This window comes from Squalius cephalus (genome assembly GCF_949319135.1).
Source record: "Squalius cephalus genome assembly, chromosome: 10".
In the NCBI taxonomy this organism is placed as follows: Eukaryota; Metazoa; Chordata; class Actinopteri; order Cypriniformes; family Leuciscidae; genus Squalius; species Squalius cephalus.
The window spans coordinates 41,202,657-41,229,040 of NC_137131.1; the positions used below are offsets into that span (position 1 = coordinate 41,202,657).

At 38.8% G+C, this 26,384-nt stretch overlaps 1 protein-coding gene across 3 annotated transcripts in view; it reads right to left on the minus strand.

Annotated features, from left to right (window-relative positions):
* LOC307165360 (fatty-acid amide hydrolase 1-like) overlaps positions 1–26,384 on the minus strand; it is a 61,429-nt gene that overhangs the window by 27,160 nt on the left and 7,885 nt on the right. The window contains exons 5-16 of one of the 3 annotated variants that reach the window (XR_013822460.1): positions 25,864–26,070; positions 24,851–24,891; positions 24,635–24,759; positions 24,418–24,543; positions 23,238–23,335; positions 22,991–23,090; positions 22,838–22,881; positions 22,323–22,362; positions 20,565–20,673; positions 18,303–18,448; positions 18,041–18,162; positions 15,707–16,437 (exon numbers count right to left, since the gene is read on the minus strand). Coding sequence is in view for 2 of the 3 variants with exons in the window: in XM_079882917.1 (XP_079739043.1) it covers positions 16,291–16,437; positions 18,303–18,448; positions 20,565–20,673; positions 22,323–22,362; positions 22,838–22,881; positions 22,991–23,090; positions 23,238–23,335; positions 24,418–24,543; positions 24,635–24,759; positions 24,851–24,891; positions 25,864–26,070 (1,183 nt within the window). In the remaining variant the exon portion in view is untranslated. Of the gene's footprint in view, positions 1–15,706; positions 16,438–18,040; positions 18,163–18,302; positions 18,449–20,564; positions 20,674–22,322; positions 22,363–22,837; positions 22,882–22,990; positions 23,091–23,237; positions 23,336–24,417; positions 24,544–24,634; positions 24,760–24,850; positions 24,892–25,863; positions 26,071–26,384 lie in introns of those variants that run through there. The other 2 variants (XM_079882917.1, XM_079882918.1) reach the window with 2 other exon arrangements.

The window sequence follows — 26,384 nt, forward strand, 5'->3', positions numbered from 1 at the left end:
CTGCTCAAAAAAAACAACGTTTTAACCTTACGGAAAAAAGGCAAAGTATAAACACATAAACTACTGGTATTTATTTACTTCAGATCACCGTTCGCGGGGGCGGTAAACGTCGCCATGGTAACCGCGGCGCGGTAGTGTAGTATTTCTCCAGAAGATCGCAAATAACAAGGTTGATTTTTATACTTTGTGGCTTTTATAGGAGCAGAAACTTTCGTTTCACAGCCTCGTAGCTCGTGGTCAATCTAACTTGGATGGTTTAGGGGTCTCCAACCTTTTTTACATACCTGCAAACTTGTCGCTTTTCGGCGACAATCGCCGTTTTCTTGGTCAATTGGGTCATTTACGTGAATCGCGTAAAACCGGAGAGTTTTTGTTTTGGGGGGGGGGGGGGGGGGGGTTAATTCGTTATTTCAAATGCAGGCGCGTTGCGCGTGGTGGGCGCGCTCATAATCCGCCGGCGCGACCACAACATTGTCCAACATAATGGCAAACGTAATGCAAGCGGAACGAAACTGCTCGTGGTTGACGGACCGTTTATCAGTTTGGACCAAAGCAGCGCGAGCCGATCTTGATCAAGCGACACTGTTACTACACAGCGCTGATAAGAGATCCAGTAAAGAAAGCGTTTGAATTCGCCACAGAAGTAATAACATCGCTGCGAGATCTAGTGAGAAACATTCAGATTTCTCCGTTATTAACGGATCAAACAGCGCTGACGTGGAAACCAGGAAGAAACATTGTGGCATGAATGAACTATCCAGCGTCCACAGATCAGCAACATTCACCATGGATTTACCGTAGTAACACTCACTGCAACCATGTAAGTTTGGCAGGAATAGTAGGCTACAATGCCTTCAAGTAACATTACGTCGGTTTTATTTTGACAATGTTATGAATACAATTGCCTCAAATGTTAATCATTCTGAACTAAAATAAACCTTTGTTTATAACTACTACAATATTTTTTCCAAGGAGCTGTTTTGTTTTATATGCTCCTAAGAAGAGTCAATTATAGCTCCAGAATTGCTCAAAGTAAAAAAATGTCATACTTAATGATGTTAGTTTTAATAAAAAAAAAAGATTAAAAAAGAATTTAAATCCAGGAAATTTCTCTGGTATTTCTTTCTTTTTGCTGTATCAAAAATGTACCAAACCGAACCGTGACACAAGTGTATCATATCGAACCGTGAATTTTGTGAACAGTTACACCCCTACTGTTTACACAACAGCTGATGCGAGAGTAAGTGTAACATAAAGCAATTTGGCAAACGTGTTAATCTCTTGTTGCATGGGATTAAACATGAAATTTCTGTTTAATAAAGCACTCAGAAATGTGTCATTTGCATGTATGTGCCCCCCCCCCCCCCCCCCTGCTAACTGTTTTAGACCTAAACGAGTTATTGTAGGCCTATATATGTCACCCTTAATTGACATATAAAAAAAAATTATTATACTGTAAAAACACTTAATTATTGTTGATTTTATAGTGCATCATAACTAGAGATGAAATGGTATGAAAATGTAATTTCATGATTATAGTGACCAAAATGAGCATGGTTATCACATAATCCTGTTCAAAAAGTACTAATACTACACAATAAAATCAATTCACCAAGTTTTATGTCGAAAACCAGCAAATAACAAATAAACTTACCATCAATATGCACTTTTTGTTTGCATAAACATTAAAATAGTAACATTAAAAATGATGGCCAAATTTGAAAGGAGTGTCTTGCAACATGTTATCTACTAACATGTACAAGTTCAAATAAAGTTTTGACAAAAAAGTTTTTATAAAAAGATAAACCTCGCATATTTCAGCCTTTAAATCATTTTTTTTATAAAAAGAATGATTCAAAAAAGACAAAATACTGACATTTACAATGCACATTAGCTTATCTTTTATTATTAATAGTAAAATTCGGTCCGATTTTCCCATGGCGTCTGTCGTTGCTACCATGCGCTCTCCACAACGACAGAGAAGTTTTAATAGCTAATGGATTTCCACTACCGATAAACGCTTGCTGTAGCTCTGCTAGAAGATTTATTTACGGAGAAGAAAAAAACACCCGTAGTTTGGGATGCACCCCCATCCTTCATATTGACTCGTTGCGCCTGGAAAAAATGAGCGCGTCGCTTCAATTATTTGAAATAACGAACTTGAACGCGCAAAAGACGCGATATGTGAACGGCCCTTGGCGAGCTACCTCCAATCAGGCCACGATCTACTCTCGCGAGCGACGTGTTGGAGACCACTTTAGACATTATGTCTGAAAATAAATATCCTAGGGAGAAAATGAATGGGATTTTCCTGTTCTGTTGGGGGCCCCCTTGGAGGGCGGGGCCCGTTTCAATTGAAACGGGTGAAACATAGGTAAGGCCGCCTCTGCTTGGACTATGAGGGCTCTCTGGAAACTTCTGTTACTGTTGGGCTCTAAGTGAATATGAAGGCCCCAAAACCTCTTATAGAAATATTGTCCCATGGTTTTATTTATTTGAACCACTCTTTGAGCTTCTTTCTTTATGTGAAAGGTATTGGAAACATAACTATTTTCTATAAGTTGAAGACTAAATTTTAAAACATTGCCTAAATTCTAAATGATCCAACAAAATGGGTCTAGAGAGAGCAATTGAGAATGTTTTAGCGCGCTTATGATTTAAAATTTAAAAATTGTGATCCTAAATTCTAAATGGTCCAACAAAATGGGCCTAGAGAGAGCAATGGAGTATGTTTTAGCGCGCTTATGATTTAAAATTTAAAAATTGTGATCCTAAATTCTAAATGGTCCAACAAAATGGGCCTAGAGAGAGCAATGGAGTATGTTTTAGTGCGCTTATCTATCTATAAAGTACAGGAACGTCTGTCTGTCTGTCTGTCTGTCTGTGTGTCTGGATGTCTGTCTGTGTGTCTGTTAACCGCATATCTCTCGAACCGTTAGTCCGATGGATTTCAAATTTGACAGTGTCGCCACGGGCACGAGTAAGTGCAGTGCCAAGTTTGACGTTGTTTGGATGAGAAATGCTAAAGATATCGTTAAATATATCATTTTTAAAAGGTTGTGGTTTAAAAATAAACATTCTGACATTAGAGAGTTGTATCGGTCAAAGAAGCCCCAAGAAGGTTGTGGTTTAAAAATAAACATTCTGACAATCTGTCAGCTACACTGTTTACTTCTGAATATTATAGTTTGGTTCCAAAACGTGATAAATCCATTTTGATTAATTGACCGTTCGCAAAACCCCGCCCTCGAACGCTCCTCGTCCAATCCTAGCTCAGCAACTGTAACTAAGGAGAAGGACCTCCGTCAAACATTGCGATTTCAGCACATGGTGAAACGATGAGCCTATGGCATCTGCAAGTCTGACACTAGGTACCCCAAAAGTTTAGAGGGAGGGGTCGTTTTTTTCGCCTTTCCAAAACCCAAGACCCAAGCGGAAAGATGCCGACAATGGATTAAGCAGTGTGGGAGACCTCACTCACAGCTAAATGCCTCGAAGATTAATAAGCATACATATGTCAGCGTATATATAAGCGTCAGTCACGCCCGTTTCATATACTCCATAGTCCGTTTACAGTGCGTATTTTTTTTCCGCACCCATGTTGTTATAGGTAAAGCTTTCACACTGCACGCGGATGCTGCAATCGTTTCCGCATCGAGTCTATTTGCTGTGTTGCACGCGCTGAAAATTAAAGTGACAGCGCATGGTTCTTGGTCAAAACGAACACAGATTGACATGAAAATATAATAATCTCACCATAAATGCATTTAATAAAATAAAATGTAGTAAACTCACCATAGCCTAAATGTATTTTTGGACTTGCAGACTTGGAGGAGTTCCGTTTGCACACAAGCACACACACGACTTGTTTAAATACATTTATATTGTTAATAAATAACAATAAATTGTTGTTGTACCAGCAATATCTTCAAGTTTTGTTTTTCAGTGTATTAATCTCAAATGTCATGATTTGCCAATGCAAGAGAGTAACAGTTAGCCTACGGCACCTTTTTTCCCCCACTTCAAGCACTGGCCTCGATTGTTGTAATATTCCCGTCTTTTATTTTAACATTTTGAACATATCCCTCCACTGCATATTGCAGCCCTTTCTGTCGTGCCCTGGAGGATATGTCTGCTGCATTACTCCAAAACCAATCACTTATACCGGTATGGAGCTCAACCCAGCATGTGTCTGTTTCTCAATTGTTTGACGGGCGTAGTAAGTAACAATAACTAGGGGGCGTGGCTTTTGCGAACGGTCAATTGGAGTAAAAATGTGTTTTCTTTACCAAGAAACCAACAATTACTAAAAACACACACAAAAACTGATTTTGCACGGGCACTTTGCTCTGCTCCCTGAATCGACACGCTTATTCATTTGTGGATGTTAAAGGAGAACTCCGGTCAATTTTAACATTGAGCTCATTTTTTTGTACATTTGGAGTGCTGTCAATACAGAGAACAACGACAAAAATCGGTGTTGCCTACACAGAGTTATTCTATTTTTAAAATTTGCACCCTGTTGACTTCAATGGGGCAAGTTTTAAACCTGCTTTTAGCCTCTTAACATCCTTGATGTGTCATTACAAGTGCACAGAAAATGTGAGTGATTCCTTCAGAGTGAACACGAGTTAATCTGACTGCAGTAGATGTGAAAGATATGTATAAAAATGATGTTATTTAAGCCAGCGCAAATACCTGTGTTTACATCCTGTTTTCGGCTGAAGTCCAAAGTAGTCGATTGCCGAGTTCATGCGCATAGGTTTAGTTACCTATGATCACGCGCGTGAACTCGGCAATCGACTACTTTGGACTTCAACCGAAAACATGTTATTTTACAGCATAATAATCTTATGCCAATAAAAGATGTTCTGCATTAAATGTGTTTGAATAGTGAAAAGGAAAAGGAAAAAAAAAAAACAGCATTTGCCCTCTTCAATACAGAGCCCTTAAGAAAGACCCATTCACTAGGTGTGTAACTGTAAAAGTGAAAAGGACATTTCTGATAAAGACAAGTGGTCTTTTAAAGAATGTCCCCTGAATAGATAAAAAAATAGATTTTAATGTTTTAATTTAATTTTAATTTAAATGTTAGAGAACAAGAGATTTTTTTTTAATGTCATAAGGCCAAAATTACCTTGAATTATATCGTACAAAGCGTTTGTGTAGCGTTGAATGACTTCTTTTCAATTTGGCCACCACTCCTCGTATTGAAAATCGCCATTAAGGCATTTTACATGATTCTGTGAAAGAAATTACACAGGATTACTTCACCTCAAAAAAAAAAAAAAAAAAAAAAAAATCTGTGTCATGCCAAACATTTGGCCCATCCCACATGGGATTACACGACACCACAAACTTATTTAGCAAACATCTTCCGGTCGCATATACAAATCATTCGGAGAAATACATGAATACAAATATATACATACACATATACACAGCATATACAAACAAATCCTCGTCTACAGATCATCTCGATAAAGAGCTTTTTTCCTCTTCTCCCAGGCTTTCTCAAGATAATTGGCTAATTTATGTTTCACATGTGAACAGCCATCAAAATAAAATAAAATCCCGCTGTTCACAATAATTAGAAATATATAATATTTCTTGCTTTCACTTTCAGTTGACATGGGGTAAGCACTCCTCTAGGGTCTGGTGCCAGCTATTTCAAAATGTAAAGATTTGTAAAATGTAAATTCAATTTTGGACAGGACAACCCCATGGCTGGAAAAGACCATTAACACACATACCCTCACTTCTGAGCTCTCTCCGGTCAAGAGGCAAGACAACATTTGGAAATTCTGTTAATGAAAACAAAACACACACAAACTTAAATAAGAGGGTAGTTAAATAAAAACAGTAAACAATATTGTTTTATTTTAACTACTTTGTGGATGTAGCAAAGATTTAGACTTCTTGTAATCCAATTGGACATTGTCAACTATTGTAGCCATCATTCACAATGACTAAATCCAAGGTATCCAACCCTGGTCCTCGAGAGCCACTCTCCTGCTTGTTTCCAAACTATCCCTGCCCTACTTCCTGCTGACTAATAATGGATCAGGTGTGCTGTCAGTCAGAAGCTGGAAGGGCAGGAATAGTTGGAAAACAAGCAGGGCAGTGGCTCTGGAGGACCAGGGTTGGCTACACCTGGTCTACATATTTTAAATTGTGAAGTGATAAGACTGCTGTTCAAATGTACACGTCACAGTGTAATACTGCATTAGTTACTATGAAATTAGCTGGCTGTACTTTAGCTTTTTCTTGAGCAATGACAGACATTATAGGCTCTATATTTGTAACTGTATGAACAATTATTTAGAAAAATGTATGTTTGTATTTAAGGTATTTGTGTATAAATTAAGATGCAAATCTCAAAGTTCTCACATACAATGGGGTGTCCTCTGGGACTGGGATGATAATGCAGAATTTGGGACTGGAGACAATAGACATTAAAACAAATGGGTGAGAAGTATTTAAGGTAAGAAAGGACACCTTAATCAATAAACACCATAACAAACAAAAAAACACACCTTTATGAAGGACATTAAACAAGAAACAAATGCAATGTCTCTTTGGTTCTGCCAGATGGCCTGGAGAAGGATTCCTGAATTCTACGTCTGACAGATGGCTGTTCGTTATGTTACCCTGAAAGAAAAATTGCAACTTAATGTAATTGTCAAGTACAACAAACAAAATCACGTTTTAAAAATTTCACTGAAGTGATTGCAAAATTGGTAATCTTAGAGTATGGTTAGAGAGCAACTTAGTAACAGAGCAAACCTGAGCCATTAACTGCCTTAATGTAGAGAGCACATAAACTGCCCTCCAAGTGACAATAATACACTCACAACACATTCCAAATATGATCAAAAACAGAAGATTCGTTCTTTGCATACAGACAGGATTTATATTCATTATGCAAAAAGGCACGGCCATAAAGCATTACTTAAGTATTTAAAGCTGAGGCCATAGGTGAGGAGTCAGGTAGTCTCCTTCCTGATACTTGCCTATTTTCATTGTGCATTACCTCACCTGCACAAATAGTTAATTTTATGGTAGTGTAAGATATAAACACAGTAAATCACAGAAACGTTTTGGGATATTATGTTAACATTTATGCAAAACACCTCCTGACTCGTGAAATATCCGAAATGGTCCGAACTAATAAATGGTCCGTAAGCACAAACGAGTAGCGCAGTTTCGTTCCGCTTTCATTTTTTTTTTTTTACCGTTCTGTCACAGGTCGGGGTGGGCCAAGCCAGACTGCACCCACCCCTGGAAACCGGGTACCACCTCGAGGAACGTGTCAAGGACCAGACAGACAAGGGAATAAAGGAATAACAGTTTTCTTTATTAAGTTAAGAGCAGTAATTTGAAGAATCCTAATTAAAATCTTCTTTCTTGTCACCAGAGGGAATTCGATGGCCCCCTGGACCGTAGAGGGGAGAACGATCGTGGCGGCCCTGCAGCTCGTTGGAGAGGGATCAGGAGGAAACTCACACCGTCTAGGTAGGTCACTGGGTAAGTACTCTTTACAGGACTCAAGAGGAAGTCGTGGTTATACGGACCCCATTCGGACTGGAACCAGGTAAGTACTCATGGGCGGGAGTGGAACAAGTCCCGGATGCTGCCCCAGAGGTAAGTACCCAGGGAGCGGTTGCCTCAGACTCGGACGAAGCACAGGGACACAGGTGGCGAGCGGACCGGGCCAGGAGGGGAAACAGGTAAGTATATCCCGGTAAGTGTCCTTTATGCCAAACCAGTTAGAACGGGGGCCTTTAGCCGAGACGTGAGGGAACCTTGGACAATAGGAAGACACTTCGATCGAGGCACGTGCCGCAGCTATTCCTTTTCCTTCTCAACAGGGGCAGCGGCTTGCAACGTAGGCATGGAGGGCCACCAGGCAGAAGAACACTTTGAGCGAGACGCTCCCCTTCGGCTGTGTACTGCAACAATACAACAGAGTTCAACGGTTCAGCGGTATACAAGCGCTCAACAGTGATACCTTCTCTCTTTCTGAACAGGGCGGAGGCCTTCAATGGGGCATGTGGAGACCACCAGGCGGGGAGGACACTTTGAGCGAGACACTCCACTTCGGCTGTGCGCTGTAACCAGGTAGCAGGGTTTAACTATTCAACAGCACAATAAACATTCAGTTGAAATACCTTCTCTCGTTCTGAACAGGGCCGAAGCTTTCGATGGGGCGTATGAAGAGACCACCAGGCGGGGAGGATGCTTTAAGCGAGACGCTCCGCTTCAGCTGTACACTGTAACAATGTAGCAGGGTTTAACAGTTCAACCGTAGATGAAACATTCAGCTGCAATACCTTCTCTCGTTCTGAACAGGGCAGCGGCTTTCGTTAGGAGCGTGTGGAGACCACCAGGCGGGGAGGATGCTTTAAGCGAGACGCTCCGCTTCAGCTGTACACTGTAACAATGTAGCAGGGTTTAACAGTTCAACAGCATATAAAACATTCAGCATTAACAGAGCCGGGCTATCTCAAAATGGTAAGTTGGGCGCTTGATATATCAAAACCTTCCTTGGAGACGGCGAGTGAAAGACTGTAAGGAGAGAGTGCACAGCAGACTACTATTACTTCTCCACACGATGAACTTCACTCCATAACACAAACCGTGTGAATCGTCACTTCAGGCACTGCATTCCACTCGCACACCGTGCATTCGGGCCAGCACTCACCCACCAGTCTTTCTCCCACCAGATCGACTCTCGTCTCTCGCAAGGGCTCAACTTCTCTCCACAGACAGCAGAAAACGGGTGCAGCGATCGTCACATTCAGCGAGGAGCGGACAAAAGTTGGAGACAGATCAACAATTCACTCGGTGTACTAGTTCACTCATGCCACACACTTTCCAAACTCTCAACACCACTTCAGTGTTAGTGCATATAAACAACGAATCCGATACTCATCACTTTACGTCTTCCCCACTGCTGACGATATTCCTTGGGTTTTCGTTGATAAATACTTCACTCTCTTCTTTCCACTTCTCAGCTTCAATCTTCGCCCGCTTCACAGCCCAGCCTCAAATACAAAACAGCCCGCCGACAAACACAGTATCTCACGGGAGGAGAACCACCACGACAGTCTGCTTCCTCTCTATTTTTAAAGCCCCATCTGAATATGTGTCCCTCTCACAACACTCTCTGTAATTACTCCACACCTGCTGTCAATCGGGCAATTGGCCTTGCTGCCATGGTAACAGATTCGCAGTGCAATAGAGACGGGTGTCCACTGGAGGTCTCCACAACAACACTGCATTCACAAGGACTTTAGTCTTTTCTCTAATTTTTGTCACACCGTGACAATTCGCTGCTGGGCAAATGTTGCGGTCGCGCCAGCGCGACCTATAACAAAATTTGGTCTCACCGGCAGAAAAAAATTAGCCTGGTTCTACCAGACTCTCGTACATTTAATTTATACTTGTAAACTCTTTTTAAAGAGTCTGTCCCCTCTCCATTGACAAGAGTTAACTTCATTGAAGGCGGATACTCTGTTGAAGCAAAGAATGTCTAATGTTACATTTATAATACAAAATGTACTTACCCAACAGCAGATTTTTAGTAATTCGGCAACACAACAATGCACCCTCAAATCCTGCTCGCCTCGTGGTTGCTATGCGTGGTTGCAGCAGAGCCCGTCTGGTGGTTGTTGAAAAACGGGAAAATGGCTACTTTATCGCGAGATAATATATCATATCGTTGGATTTTGCAATATCGCGAGATTTGCTACAACATCTCGGTGGCACAGTTTTGACCTGTAAAGCACGTCAGTGTACGTCTTTTCGAACCTCTTAAAACTACTTGGGGCACTTAAATTAATTATTGCAGTATCAATCAGTGTAAGCATAATTGCATATTTCATAAGGATTTCATAGAGGGTCATGATGGACTATAAATGCACGTGTAAAGGACGTCACCTACTGGACGTCCACTTAAAACGACTAAAATGCAGTGGCTTTGCAATCACTTAACCACACTGGGCACTTTGTGATTATAATTTATTTAAACAAGATAAAGTAAATATATTTACTTTGTATACAAATCGTGTATTTCATAAAGATAATTCCTGTTTTTTTCTGTCTTGCTAGACGTGTAAAGGACGTCTATTCACAGCCTGACTAGACGTGTAAAAGACGCCAGTGGACGTCTTCACAACCTCTTAAAATCTAATTGGGCAATTAAATTAATTATTTCAGTATTAACCATGCAAGGATTAAGCACAGCTTTTGAATATTTAACAAGGATTTCATAGAGGGTCATGATGGACTATAAATGCACGTGTAAAATACGTCGCCAGGTGACGTCCTCTCACCCGATACACTATTTATTGAACTACACGTAGCTAAAAGTCAAAATAACAATTATACATGCAACCCCAGAGAACTGTTGACATGTACAAATGTATCTGAATGCATTTTTAGGAAATGTTCGGTGTTACATATTTTTACCGATTTATGTCGTCCTACCGCGACTATTTTTGGCCAGGGACACGACGTTGCCGTCGGACTAATGTTTGCTGGGATATTGTATGTGGAATAATTACATCTGTTTGCAAAGGTTTGTTTTCCTTTTTCGTAGTAACCTACCATAAGTTTTCGTTTTTCCTCGCTGGTTGATGGTCCAAGCTGTTGAAGCTGGTCTATGGAGTCGATCAATTCTAAGTGGAACTGGGAATGCGGGGGCTCGTAAAAACGCCCAGCTTCAGAGAGCTTTGCTCTCATGTCAGCTAGCAAGTACAACACTCGCTTTTGGAACTCTGAATGTCAGACCAAAGAGAGCAATATCACATCATATTCTGTACAATCATTTTTTTTATCAACGCAGCAGCTATTAGTGTTTAGAACACACTTACTTTTCTCTTCCATTGGGAAGACATCTTCTCTATGGTAAGATCTGTGTTCTCTCTCCCGGCTTGGCGTTTCCATGATCCTGGACCTGGAATGATTGTTTGGTGTGTGACTCTTTCCATGTTCGGGGACCTGGAAGGATGGCGAGGTGTTTCCCTGGTGTGCTCTTGACCAATCACTTGATGGCTGGAACTGGGCGTGGAGCTCAAGCTGAAGCCCTATTTAGATTTTTCACACTGAGTAATAAACACACTACCCGGGTAGACGGACTTTGGTTTATTATTTTGAGGTTATTTCATCAGAGCTCTGAGGTCATTTTATTTCATATTTTCCCAACTTGTGTGAAAAAGTTGAAAACTAAGAGAAATACTGATTTTCACAACTAAAAGGACATTATGAAGAAAAGATAAACAAGGTCATACTGGTTGATATTTGATGTTCAATAAATGCCGGCTATATGTTCTGAGTAAACTATTTTGGTACTTTCATTTGTCTACTCCTCTTGTGAAAAGTTCCTTAGAAAGGCAGCACTTCACTCTACATTATAGTAAGTGCCCCTTACACACACAAAAAATATCATGTTATGTTTTCACACAAAAAATATCATGTTACGTTTTCACACAAAGATTGAAGTGTGGCTAACATTAGCTGTAGACATAACGTAACATACATTTCCCTCTTTACAGAGAAAAAGGTAGCTTCAGTGCAAACAAAAACGATATTAACTACAACTCATTACAATACGAATAATATTACATACATTTAATTCAAACAAAGAGCTGCATTTGACAATACAAGGCTTTATAAAACAGCATATTTGAAAACAACCGTCTCCACTTACCTCAAGAGAATAATGCGGCAGTTGACCAGTTCTGCTCCAGTGAAGTCGATCTCGCAGCCAATCAGCAGCGAGCTTTGATTGTACAACCAATAGAATCGCACCTTCTAGTGATGAATCGGTCATGAACGATTCGTTCATTGTTGAACGATTCGTCCATTGTGAGCAAATCTTTAATATGACTTGGGATTATCGAATGGTTTCGAAGGTGTCCGCAACCGCTCACTCGTTCACTCATCACTAATCCTTATAGACAGTGTATGGCATCCGAGTGCATTATGTCTGCAAGGAGTGAAGTAAGTGAAATGAGTGAATTTGGGTGCTGATGTATACACGGTGCGTCAGAGAGCTCGAGCTGTCGCAGAAACGGCTTCGTCACACGTAGTGATTAAACTACTTTTATCTTACATGTTACTTATAAAATATCAAAATCATAATGACTTTATTTTGTAATTATATACCTCTGTGCCACCTTTGTAGTTTCATTGATTGAATATCTTAATCATGCTTAATGTGTGTATAATCATTAAATACTATAAACAACTACTTCAAACAAACAAAAATTAACACACATTAACAATGGTAAATAATTTAATGTATTTATTGTTTTTAGTAAAGTGTTTTTTTAGTTTGTTAGAAACTCTCACACTCACAGATGACATGGTCGTTGAGCGCCCTCAGGTGACCGTTATGATTACATTCAAATGAATGAGGTTGCTAAGGTATTCTGGGTGGTTTCTAGGCAGTTGCTAAGGTGTTCTGGGTGGTTGCTAGGGTATTCTGGGTGGTTGCTATGGTGTTGCTAGGATTTAAATAAATAAAAACACACATGCAAAATACCTAGACCTAGGCCTACAACTTTCAAGATTATTCAGGCTAGGTCTTTTAGATGTTGAAAATGAGTCGCATTGATTTACAATGAGTAATATACTTTTTCAGACATTTCAGACATTGTTTTGACATAAATTTCACATCAATTTGACTTCTTATTTCCTTACATCAAATCAACATCAATTTAATGTCAATGATATTGACCTGAGATGTAGGGACCAGAAAAAAACATGTCAGATTGATACCTTTGTTGGGCCTCTTTACAACCACAAGGAAATAATTACAAAATATAATGAAAATATGAATATTCATGCATGTCATACATGGTGGTCAAAATCTTGACTATTTGTTGATGTCAAATTGAATGTCAAGGTGCCCGCTGGGTGCCAGGTTGAGCTCACAAATGGGTTGAAATTTGTATGATGTGTTGAAGGAAGGGTATGAAGTAGAAAGGGTTTCATACAAGATCTGGCAACTGGACAACCTTGGAATAATATATTGATGTGATTATAGAGGATTTGCTCCTACGTCACGGTTTGGTCAGTTACCCGGATGCGCGGCCATATTGGAGATACTCGGATGTAAGGATGTAAACAACAGCATGGATTGCACTGTTTATGTAGCCTACAACTGAACACATTGTTACACTAATTTATGATGTCTAAACCACGGAAAAAACACGTGGAAGCTGCTAAATCATATAGAGAAGGACTTAGTAAGCAGGAAAGAGCGCAAAATTGACAAACTAAAGTTAATATGTGGTAAAGATCCGAACGAGCTAGCTTCTTAGTCGTGGACTGACAACCCAACAATTCTTCCTTCTATTTCTTATTCCGACATAGGCTACGTTCAGATTGTCAGTCCAAATCCGATTTTTGTTCATATCTGGTTGAAATCTGATCAGAATAGGGCTTGGGCGTCGTGACGTCATACTTGGCGTGGCGGCCATGTTGATGGCCTCGTGAATGTAAACATACAGCAAGTCAACGAGGAGAAGCAGAGTTGGGAGAAAGAAAAAAGATGTTAAAATCCCGAAAAGGATGTGGAATTTACGGGGATACGTTAAATAGGGAAACCAGGGACCAGTATGTGGACAAATTTTCCTGTAAAATATCTCGTATTTTAATAACTTACTATCATAACATTAATGTTAGTCCATCGGACCTGTCAGTCTCTGTACTGTTGTCCTGTTGCTACCCCCTTGCCCTTCCAGCGAAACAGATGTTTTCAAAGCATCGTTTTGCTTACTTGAAGGCAACCCTAGCGTGATATTGGCCTTTTTTTAGATAACAGCGTGGTTGTTGTGAGAGCACGATTTCATGCCAATCTGTAAGCAAAGTCACGTTAGACCTAACGTTAGCTTCACAACTCGCTAAGTTAATGCTGCAATTTTGCAGAGGGATAGCAACAGAAAGATGAATGTTGAAATTGTAATTTTTCGGGATATTTTATAGGTATATACTAAAACGGGAAGACAGCGGGAAAAGAGCTCAAATACGTGAGAAACCCGGAAAAAACGGGAGGGTTGACAGCTACTAACTACACTTTTTTTGCCGATTTGTCCACATACTGGTCCCTTGCTTCCCTATTTAACGTATCCCCGTAAATTCCACATCCTTTTCGGGATTTTAACATCTTTTTTCTTTCTCCCAACTCTGCTTCTCCTCATTGACTTGCTGTATGTTAACATTCGCGAGGCCATCAACATGGCCGCCACGCCAAGTATGACGTCACGACGCCCAAGCCCTATTAGCTTACGTGAACAGCAAAAAAAAAAAAAAAAAAAAAAAATCACATGAAATCTGTTTCAAGCTACATCCATATGTGGTTTGAAATCCTATTCAAATCACATATCAGGAAATCCGCTTCAGTCTGAACGCTCTGATAGGATTTCGCATTATGGAAGGCGAACGGGGCCAATAGTCTTTAAAGCTACACTGTGTGATATTTTCCCCCATCTAGCGGTGAAATTGTATATGACTACCCAGTGAATATTAGTTTCTGTTCCTTTCAATTCCGAGGGCGTTTTAACTCCTATGGTGGCCGCATTATTCCAAGATTAACATGGCTTAACAATTAAAAGCAATTAAAAATAACTAAAATTTAAAATTAAAATTAAAACTAAAATTGTCCTTTTTTTATATAGCTTAAAAAAAATTGCGCCTTTAAAACTATTCATCACCTGTGATCCGTCGCAGGCAGCACAGATTTATGTTACAAGGTATACAATAGGTTACTTTTTCACCATTGACGCGAGGAAAAGTAATGCAAGTTATACTAGAGGTTGTTCTGGCGTTATGCACAACCATTATATGGTTAGACAAGCAACTATAAAACTTTGAATTTAAACAAAATAGGCTGAATTACCTGTCAAGAAGAAAGAAGAGGAAAGCAGGCAACTTCGGCGTCCGTTTTAAAATCTTTGCTCCTCATGGGCTCTTTCCATCTGGGAAAAGTTACTCCAATATTGGAGTAAAATAAATTTTACTTGCCCGACCTGACAAATAGCCTGATTAAAACGTCAATAACAAAAAATAACTATTCTGCATTAATTTAGTGTAAGTGGCGACTGATAGTGAATACAATAGCCGCAATAAGAGAGCGGCAACAGCCCTGGTAAGATCATTTCGTTTCTTTACTTTTAATGATGATGATTCTGTGTTAAGCGTCTGCGACTTACTTTCACCTTGATTTGCGATAGTTTGCACGTTGGCTTAATGAATAGATGCCCAGCTTCTCATCTGCGGCGATGCGTGTTGCGTTGTCATATCTGGCTATAACATTAGCTACATAGCCTATAACACGCTCTCACACGTTTTTTTTTTTTTTTAAGCTTTTTTGGGAGGATTATAATTTACATATGTGGTTTAAACAACCAGATGCATTTACACTTGTCCAGTTTCGTCGGGAGTGCGGCCCAGACCTCCTCCTGAAGTGGTTTGAGCGATCGGATTCAAATCCGTCTTGAATGCGTTTCGGAGGGCATTTACACCTGGTCTTTTCACGATCGGATAGCTATCCGATCTGAGAAAACGCATTAAGTGGCCAGGTGTAAACAGCCCCATTAAGTCCAGTTAAAGGCTTTCCAACCAAAGTCATCATTCAGGGCAGAGAAAACGAGCAGCGCTCATCTCATACCGACAGACAAGCAAGGAACACGCTTTCAGTGAACCTGTGATGTACTGATTCATTTTAGTTTAATGAATTTGCAAGGCATTAAATTATACAAAATGATACAGTAAATCCTCATTCAGGCTTGATGAAGCTGCATTGCTTCTATACTGCCTGCAAATATTCACGCTTCATTTAAACAGTGAAGAATGATTGAAAGTTATTTGTTTATTAAAGGTGAAGTGTGTAATTTCAGTGCCACTATCTTCACCAAAAGTTATTGTAAAGAATTAAGCCCAATTTCAAATAGTTTCTCGTTGTCTGCCACTGGTTGGACAAACAGTCTGATCAACCTATTAATGTCTTTTAGTCATTTTTACATGGTAATCTGATTTAAACATCAAAAATACACATTAACTCAACACACAATCTCAAGGACGATCAGATGTAAACATTAATGAAATACATCATACCACAGTCTTGTTGTTAGTCAAAAGCATCATCATATCAGCTAAAACACTTGATGAACAATGATCAGATTCTGTGGATGTTTCTGTGGTCACAGATTCTGCGTCGGCCCGTTCATAACTCGCCTACGACTGAACCGTTAGCAGCTCAGAATCACACGCAGCTGAATTTCAGTCATCGTGTTTCCTGGTGATTTTTGGTGAGTTTTTGGCTGTGAGCCGTTCCACCTCTCTCATAAAGCGCAGACACATTTCATCCTGCCACGGTAGAGATACACACTGAACTGACACAGGGAGACCTACGCCATCCTTCACTGCCTGAAAACACACACACACACACACACACACATTTGCATCCCATGACATTACTGATATTATACGATGGGTTTGACTTTGTAATGCAATAAGTAATGCAAATGCAAAAATGCTAATCTTTTAAATTACTTTTATTAAAATAGCAGCCAATTAAAGTAAAAAAAAATTCTGGAAAAAAATGCAAAATTTGCCTTTGTTTCTACACTTTCTGTTGAATCCTGTTATGAAGTGACAATACACCTTTAAGAATGATGGTTTGATTTAAACATCTTTAAACAAAAACATTATTTATAATTTATAATTATTATAATTATACATTATTTTACATTTATAATTATTTTAATTTTTATTATTATTATTATTATTATTATTATTTAAATCACATAACACAAATTTCACCAAAATGTTTCATGGCACAAAATACAAAATTGTTTACAATAAATATTGTGGTCTGTGCAATTACATTTGTTCGCTAAGGTCGTTTCTATATTGACCATTCAACCTCCAAACATTTTAAATGAATTATTAATATTTTTTTCCCATGTTATAATGTGTGATTTATTTCAAAGCATACCAGAACCAAAGTAAAACTACCAGAGTTATCCCATTTATTTATTCAAATTAAATGAATCCCAAACATACTGTGTCAAGGTTGAAATAATGGAGTGTATAGGAGTTAGTAAGAAAAACAAAAAAACACTCTCACCATATATTTGGGACACTGGGGGTAATAGTTTAAAAAAAATGGGCTTATTTTTTGTAATGAAATTAGACATGAAAAATAAATTCTCCATATAAGGGCCCTAAAATATACACAGTCCAAATAGTCCCATATATGGCTTTACTATTGGTTACTGGAGTTAAGCAGAGCTTTACATATATCACATGTCTGGTTTATAAAAGTACTGATCCCATTCGTGATTCTGTCTTTGTAATCGTGACTATACTGCCGCCTTGTGGATGTCAGGCATACAACTCACAATTTATCACAACACTTTAAAGGTGCATTAAGCAACTTTTCATGTTAAAAATACCCGTTTTTCTAATCCATACATGCTAAAACAATTGCCTGATGGGCTGAATGAGCCCTTCTATGATCACTGCGATTGCCTCTATAATCCTGTACAGTAAAATAAATAAGAGGGATTCGGGATGGAATCGACTGGGCGTGACGTCATGCGCGTTCACGCTCACCTGGTTATGTCTGGCAGGTTTGTGTATTCGCCGCCATTATCCGCATCAGCGAAGACAACTCGAGCGACTTTTGCAAAAGTAGAAGATGGATTCAAAGAGACCGGCTTCTAGTTCATCCCAAACCCCAACGCAAACTCCATGTAACCGCGTGCACAACTCTGGTTGCAGTTTCGTGTGTCGCCAGAAGGGGGCATAGTTCTGCAAAAACTCAGAGACTTGCGCAATGCACCTTTAAGGTTGACAAAAACATCCTATGGATTTAATGCAACTTAAAGGAGAACTCGGCAACTCTAGCGAACTCTAGTCACTTCTTCGCTGATTTTTCCTTTTGTTGTCGCATGTTTTCCTCACGAGCTCCCCCTACAGCTGTGGGGGGGAGTATATTTCACAACACGGTCGTAAAAAAACTCACTTGCGGTGGCCTCCTCTCGCACTCATTCTTGTTCTCGTTCTCGCTTCTCACGAGACTTCCAATTTCTATTTTGCCGGGACGGTAGTCCCCAAGTTGCAAGGTTGGTTTTCCGCCTGGGAACGCTGGGGGGAGCGGGGAAAGTCACCAATATCACCAGAACAGGTTGTTTAACCATCCAAATGAATTCTAGACAGGTTTATTAAGTTAAAAAAGTTACCAAGTTCTCCTTTAACTTCAGTGGTCTTGCACTGTGAAAACCTACCTCAACGAAGAGTTTGTCCCACACGTCTCCATAGAAACCCTTATACTGACTGAGCTGTGCCTCGTCCTCTTCCGTCACTGTAGACACGGTCACAGTCCCGGCTGGGAAGTTCAGCAGGTTGTACAGGAATGTGTAGCTGGGAGCACCTTCAGGAGTGGAGAACAATTACTGCATCTAGGTGACTGTTGAAGGCCGTATGTAATGCTGAAATCATGACTGTCGAGTTAATAAGTAACTTTAAACCGCAGACACTTACTGCATGATATCAAACAGACATTGGATCACAATCTACATCAGCCTTTTTGTTAAAGTCACCATGAAATCAAAATTGTCCATTATTTCTAATGGAATATTGCAGTATTTGTTATAAATGATATATCTCTGCACATAATTAGGTGAAAATCCAGCTTTTAATGCTGTTTATGTGTCTATGTGGTGTTTTTAATATGCTTTAAGACAAGCCATGTGTAAATTCATAAGTCGACACCATTGCTGAGTATTTTCTCCTTAAAACTGCAGTGAACCAAAGACAGTCTCAAAAACACGCTTTGAAATCGCTGGTGTTTCTGACGTCACAAACTACCTTGTAACCCAATCAGATCAACGAGTGGATCTCTGAGCTGAGTGAGTGAGTGGAGGCGGGGCTCACTTGCATATTCATAGAACCGCATATACTTACTGAGGCAAGGGTGTCGAGTTACATTCAAGCTATTTTAAGGCATGAAGAATTTTTTTTCAAGGAAAAAAACTTTAAATGTGTCATTTTGGTGATCAAAGATGAGTTTTAAGGGATAAAATTATTGACTACAGGGGGACTTTAACCAAAATAACTTTCCCTTCCTCTTGATCTCTTCTCTTCTCTGATGATGAGGGCGGGGCAACCTGTCACTCACATGAGATCAGCCAATAGCAAACCACAACCAACCAATAGGCCTATATCACGAAAAAATTGAAGACCGGAAGTACGTCTTTTAGTAGGGATACGGCTCTTCCGGTTAGTTCTTTACAATGGCGGAGTCCGATAGATACAGCTGGACCAAATCTCTCCGCAACCTGCCTGAAGTCACATATGACGATGTGGTTCGGATGGTAAATGAAAACTCTCAAGTGGAAAAGCGTGAAAGCTGAGTTATGGCTGTCTACGTCCTGACGCAGAGCAACCCGGTGCACTACAACAACAGCTGCGGGCCGTTCGCCAGTTAGGTAAACGTTTCTATGGTAACAGCGAGTTGGACCAATCAGCAGACGTTGCTGCTACGCTTAGGATTGTGGGTAGTGTAGTTTTTTTTCATAAGATCGCGGATAAAGCATGTTTTTCCTAAAACAAGGTTGATTTCATACGAACTTATAGCTTCTACAGGAGCAAAAACCTTCGTTTCACAACCTCATAGCTCCTGGTCAGTCTACTTCGGATGGTTTAGACATTATGGCTGATAATCTAAATCCTTATGGAGAAATACCGTTGACCGGAAGTTCTGAATCCCTACTCCGCGCTCCGGAAGCAGGAAGTGTGACATAGGCCTATCAATTCCTCATGGACAAAATCAAGCCCCGCCCCCATTTGTTCTTGTTCCAGAAGCCATTTCACTCGGGTATGACACACAATAGGGAAGAAAAGTCTATCAAAACTTGTTTCAGGCTGACTTTAAGTAAATCATGAAACAGGAAACACATTTTTGCTAGTCACAATTAAATTAACTAGTATTATTACATGGCTTGGTTGAATTCCAATGTAGAATGCGGTCTGTTATTTCTTGATAACAGACCGCTGCGAAGTATAACACACCGTTGCCATGAAAAACAGAGCGTTGCTATGGACGCAGGATTTTAACCGTAGAGACGGAACGGACTATTTTCTTTAGCGGGAAGCAATACAATCGTTTTTTAAATCAATAAACTCCTTTTTAAAACAATATTTTGTGTCAAATTATTGATTTATTTGGTGGGTAGCCATGTAATAAGCGGGATAATGTAGAGCGAGGCGGTTGTTATAGCGAATACAAACCCTTCAGGCTGATTCAAGCTCTGCTTCGCGTCGGGGTCCCGATCAGCCTGTCGGGGTTGTATTCGTTAACAACCGCCTCGCTCTACATTATCCCTTACATAATAAAGGAATTGAAAGCTAAAAGCAATGAGATGTGGGATGTGGCACAGTGATTAACAAGACAAATTAAAAAAATTGCACTTCATGACAAAAAGGTTGCCAACCCCAGGTTTATAGACACAAAGATAATGTAATAGTAATGTACTGGGGATACGTACTGGTGACACGGCCGCAGTAATGTAAATTGAAGGCTGGTCCAAACATAGGGCACAACAAAACGTCCACATCCAGTCTCCTCCACTCTGCTATCACCTCATCAATGTATTGCTACAGATGAGAAAAACAAAAAACCTTTCACACATTCTCAAAATACATACAATCATGTCAGAATAAGAATCACTTTTGATACACAGTATGTGCCAGGAAAATTAATTTGCTCAACTGCAGGGAGGCACTGTCAATCAATGTTGGGGGTAACGAATTACAAGTAACGCGAGTTATGTAATCGGATTACTTTTTTCAAGTAACGAATTACTATTAATTTTACAACAAAATATCTAAGTTACTTTTTCAAATAAGTAACAGGTTTCTTTGTTTTCCCATGTATTGACTGACAGCTCTCCTGTCCCGTGTTAAGAGAAATCGGGATTATGGTGCGTTCAAGTCCTCCTGGGAAGTTCGTATTTATGAGGTGGGAAGTCGTGTTTACGACGGTATGTGCGTTCAAGTCACTTTCGTCAGAGTAAGATGGCGGTGTATTTTCTCTTAATTAATTACACAAAAATACAGCAAGGTTCTTAAACTCTACTTCTAGAAAATGAAGAACAAAGAAATGTGCATCAGGTGTTTTGCTTTTTTATGTTTTTAATTAATTTATGAAGCCACTGTAAACTTTATCATTACGCTGTAAATAGAAATATCACTGCTAAACACCTTTAAATATTGTGGTATTCTGTCATAAACATCATATGCGTTTCTTTTTTGTTTTTAATGCTGAAGTAAGAGTTGAACTTTCTTCTTCTTCCGGGTCCAGAATTGCAGCACAGCTGAAAGGTTTGTTTGAGCTGCTGTACAGACGTGAATTTCCATTTCCTTCAGCCTGAGGCTTATTCACTTTTGGTGTGAAAGGTCATTTACATTTGCCAAGAATTTTTTTTTAAATAAAAAAAACAAAGAAGCAAACCCAGCCCAGGTGAGAAAAAGTAATGTAATAACACATTACTGTCTATAAAAAGTAACTAATTAATGCAATTAGGCATAATAATCACATAATTGTGACACATAATAATATTTTTTTATTTTATTTTTTTGTCAGGATGGCATTTAAATTTTCCTAGCAGGGATTATAAATGGTTCCCGGAATGAAAATGAAGAAACAATGAGCATTATGTGAGGCTTCACATGATTTAGGCCGTTTACACGAGAACGCTCGCGGGTGAAAACGTAAAAATATTTTAGCAGATGTGCCTTTCGTTTAGACGGCGACGGCGTTTTTGGGGCTTAAAAACGCAAAAAAGTGAAACCACCCACCAGAGTGGAAATCTTAAAAACGCTCCACCGTCGCGTTCCCATCTAAAGGGTAAAAACCGTAAAAACCATAGACTGTAAAAAAACGCAAAAGTCTGCTAGACAGTGAAGTTGTGTGGCAGTGCTTCACATTGCCACCTAGCCGCCTGGAGTGCATACTACAGTACATCGAATTTCACACACTTTTGCATCACCATATGCACGCAGATTTCCCCCCCATAATGCTCGTCTAAACGCAGAATAAAAAGTGATAACGCAACGCCACTTTTGCGTTTTCTCTTCAGATCGTTTCCGTGTAAACATAGCCTCAATGTGCTACAGCAATCACCAGAGAGGACCATAGGCCTCTATTACACTGTGATAATCATCTCTACAATCTCAGTGGTGCTGATGAAAGTTGAAGAAGACCAAGTAATATTAATAATAAAATCAAAATAATGAAATTCTACCTCAATATTTACATGATGTCTCCATAATTCTGCTATAGACCTTGCAAGAGAAAAAAAAGAAGCTTTTAAAGGAATGGTATCATTTCATTTCTGCTCAGTTCTATTGTGAAATATTATTACAATTTAAAATGCCTGTTTTCTACGTGAATATATTTTAAAATGTCATTTATTCCTGTGATCAAAGCTGAATTTTCAGCATCATTACTCCAGTCTTCAGTGTCACATGATCCTTCAGAAATCATTCTAATATGATGATTTGCTGCACAAGAAACATTTATGATTATTATCAATGTTGAAAACAGTTGTGCTGCTTCAGATTATTATAGAAAACATGTCAGGATTCTTTAATGCATAGAAAGTAAAAAAAAAAAAAAAATCAGTTTGTAATAATGTAGAGGTCTTTACTGTCTTTACTGTTTAATCATAACTTAAATTACACTCAAGAACACAAGATTTATCAGCATAATTATATTCATTATGCAAATTAATATAAACAAAAAATGTCTGTAGCTTACCCAACTCCAGCACTTGCTTTCAGGCTTGCAGACAACCGCGGATACTGGAGAAAGTAATCCAAACATAAAACAGTTCAAACATATTAGCTTGAGTAAAACAGATTGCTTAATTAGATGCAAATAAGAAACAGAAACAACATTTACAGAACTCACAACAGGCTTCAGAACAACAGAGAGTAACTTCTTTATGAAGCCTGGGATCCGCAACAGGGCGGCCTGATCCCGGAGACACGGATCAATGGGGCCTGACTTCCTGAAATCACACACATATGAATACAAACATAATGTGTGATTACTATGAATCAGAGGTGACTACAGCGTCTTTAATGAGGCCAGAAACACTGGAATAGTTCTAATGGATATCAATCATGACGTGTGAATGTGCTGATACCAGACGTACAGATGACTGTAGAGCGTTCTGCCTCCATCAGCCATGACCCCTTTAAAAATGAACTCAAAGAAGACTTCGTAGAGCCGTAGAGGTGGGAAAGGAACAAGCTGAAATGTGAACAACACACCAGACCAGAACATCAGACCTGCTTTTCAAGTCTGCAGATCTCAACTTATCACACGTTCTGTATAATGTATAGTGTTTAAACTTTACAGCGGAATTTTTTTAGAACGTCCATATTTTTTTACAGTCTATTTTGATAATAAAATAATCAATTAGCAATGTCTTTTTTTTTTAATTAATTTCTATTATCTGTGCAAAGTCTTGTTTTGCCTTATAGTGGACATTTCTGAGCATTTATTTTCCCAGTTTATCATTTCTGTGTTGTGATGCGCGGACTGTTAATGTGTTTATGACTCCTTGTTGACCTTCCTCTGTTTGCTGTTACTCTCTGTTCCTGATGGTTTACTGACTGTCCTGTCCTGTCCTGTCCTGTCCTTTGCTGGTTGCTGACCCTTGACTGTTTGTCTGACTCTATTGTCTTCACTAATAAAGCTGCACATGGATCTCAACCCAAGCTCGTCCGAGTCTGCATTACAGCTTCCCATTTTTAAACAGAAATTAAAATGACTAAATTAAAAAATGATAAACAAAAGCAAACATAAAAGCTAACTTGTACAAGGAATTTATTAACATTTATTCTTTATTAAAAAAAGAATTAATTTTAACCCATTATTTAAAATTAAAAAAATATTTCACATCCTGCCCAATGTTGTCCTCCAAACAATGTGTGATATAATGGATATAAAAACAAATATACATACAGAAACACACATTTACTCATTTGAACATAGTTATTAATTATTACATTCATACAACAACAATAGTCCCTGCTCTCATAAAAATACAATTACTGGTGTTACATGTAGAATTTGAAAACTACATTTAAATTCACAAGATAACAAGATAGCTATATGAATATTTTAGTCATAATTATTATTTATTTTAGATCTTAAAAGCCATTCAGACTGTGATGTTACATCCAGCAAAAAATAGGTGATCTGTATTTTACAAATACATAACTATTTGTTGCGTGTTAATGGTTTGAAAAGGGCATATCCTTTGCTTGCCAACAAACTGCCGATGGCTAATATAAGAACTATTAATGTAGTGTAGTGTAGTTGTGTACCGTGTGGCCTGCTCTCTCCAGCAGGGCTTTAGTCTCCCTGAAGGCCCTGGCCATGCTTGGAGACGGCTGCTGGAAACCATTGTTCTCATAATAACCAATCCTCAGGGGCTTTGAGCTCTCATACACCTGTTTCATAAGAGGAAAGTATCATAGATTCTGCATTTCACCTATAATTGACCCATAAACAAGCATTTTGTGTGCTATATTTATACAGGACCTTTTGGTTGAATGGTATGGGAGGAACATTGGGATCCAATGTGAACATGTCTTGGCAAAGCAGTGCCCGCATACACAGAGCCACGCTCTCAACGTCTCTTGCCAAAGGGCCAATAGAGGACAACACTGTAATCCAGCACATAGATTATGCACATCTTATATTTCGGCTTGTTTACAGTTCAAAACTAGACCAGCAGTTTGATAAACCTGATCTTACCTGACTTCTGGCCTTTGACACAAGAACTGATTTCTTGACCACTAAACAAGGATGATATAAAAGATAAAGCAAATCAAAGAACAAGAAAAAACAAGTAGATTATATGCACAACATCTCAACAAAAGAGCTACAGGTGAATCTCACAAAAATGTCAATCTAAAATCAAAAGAAAGAAATAAGAAATAATATTATGAATAAAGAAATGTTCGTGCATCATGACAATATTTACAGATTGAGCACATTTACTGTGACTTTTGTGTTCCTCTTTAACATATAAACATTTTTTTTTTACAGATATGTTATTATAAGCATTCAGCCCTGTGTTACCAAATTCCCCTTTTTATATTAGTAAATACGCTCATTTTAATTATGAAAAAACATATGCAAGCAAATTCTAGTATTTTTTCTTTCTTTTTGTATTTTTTTAAAGATATTAATAGATATAATGCATTATTCAAATACTTGAAGTTGTTTTCCTATGTTATGCATCCACCCTGTTGCCATTATAACTATCCCTTAATGACCATAATCATACTCTTGATTATGAGATTATGTGTTCTTAATCAAAATTTACACACAAAAAATTATGACGACATCATCATCACTATGAAGTGACACCTGTACGCTGTAAATGTGTTAAGTTTTTTCAAATGTTGTTAGATTTGTCTCTTAAATGATCAACACCGTTACCTTGATTTTCTATACTAAACAATATGGCAATATGGACATTAAATTATATTTCTAATAAACACCTTGTAGTGTCGTGACCTTGAGCTCAACATCATGAAACGTTAACCCTGTTACTGTTTAAACATAGCAAAATCTCAGCATCCATTAATTTACCTTGAGGTGGCACAAGGCATAAAACACTTATTTGTCTGACAGAATCTTTAAAAGCTTTGTTGTCATTTACTGAAGCAAGAACTGCTGTGAACCCTTTGCTTTGGAAAATGAAACTTTTCCTCACCATATACAGTCTCCTCACACAAATGTGACCAACGGCACATACGAACCTTATCCTCTTCGATGTGGGCTTAAATCCACAAATCCCACAGAAGGCTGATGGGATACGAACGCTCCCTCCAATATCAGTGCCAAAGCCCAGGATAGATCCGCCTCCTCCGATCAGAGCTCCCTCTCCTCCAGATGAACCGCCAGACGTCTTCTTGAGGTTGCAGGGGTTCAAGGTTTGCCCATAAATGGGGTTACTGCACTCATAACTACAGTCGATACAAATACAGAGGGGTTGGGTTGGTTACAATTGAATAGGGGTGTAACAATATATCATGTCACAATATATCGCAATACAAAAATGCAACAATATGTATCGTGGATAGTGACAATAAGTATTGTGTATAGTTCACCCAAAATGAAAATTACTATGTGAGAAAAAATTCAAGTTTACAGAGTTTTAGTGTCAGTACTAGATTAAACTACTATATATAATGTTGATGTATAATAATGCAATGGAGGATCATGTGTGGGTCCTGATAATGCCAAATGTCGTATGTTACCAGTAAAAAAAGTATTATTT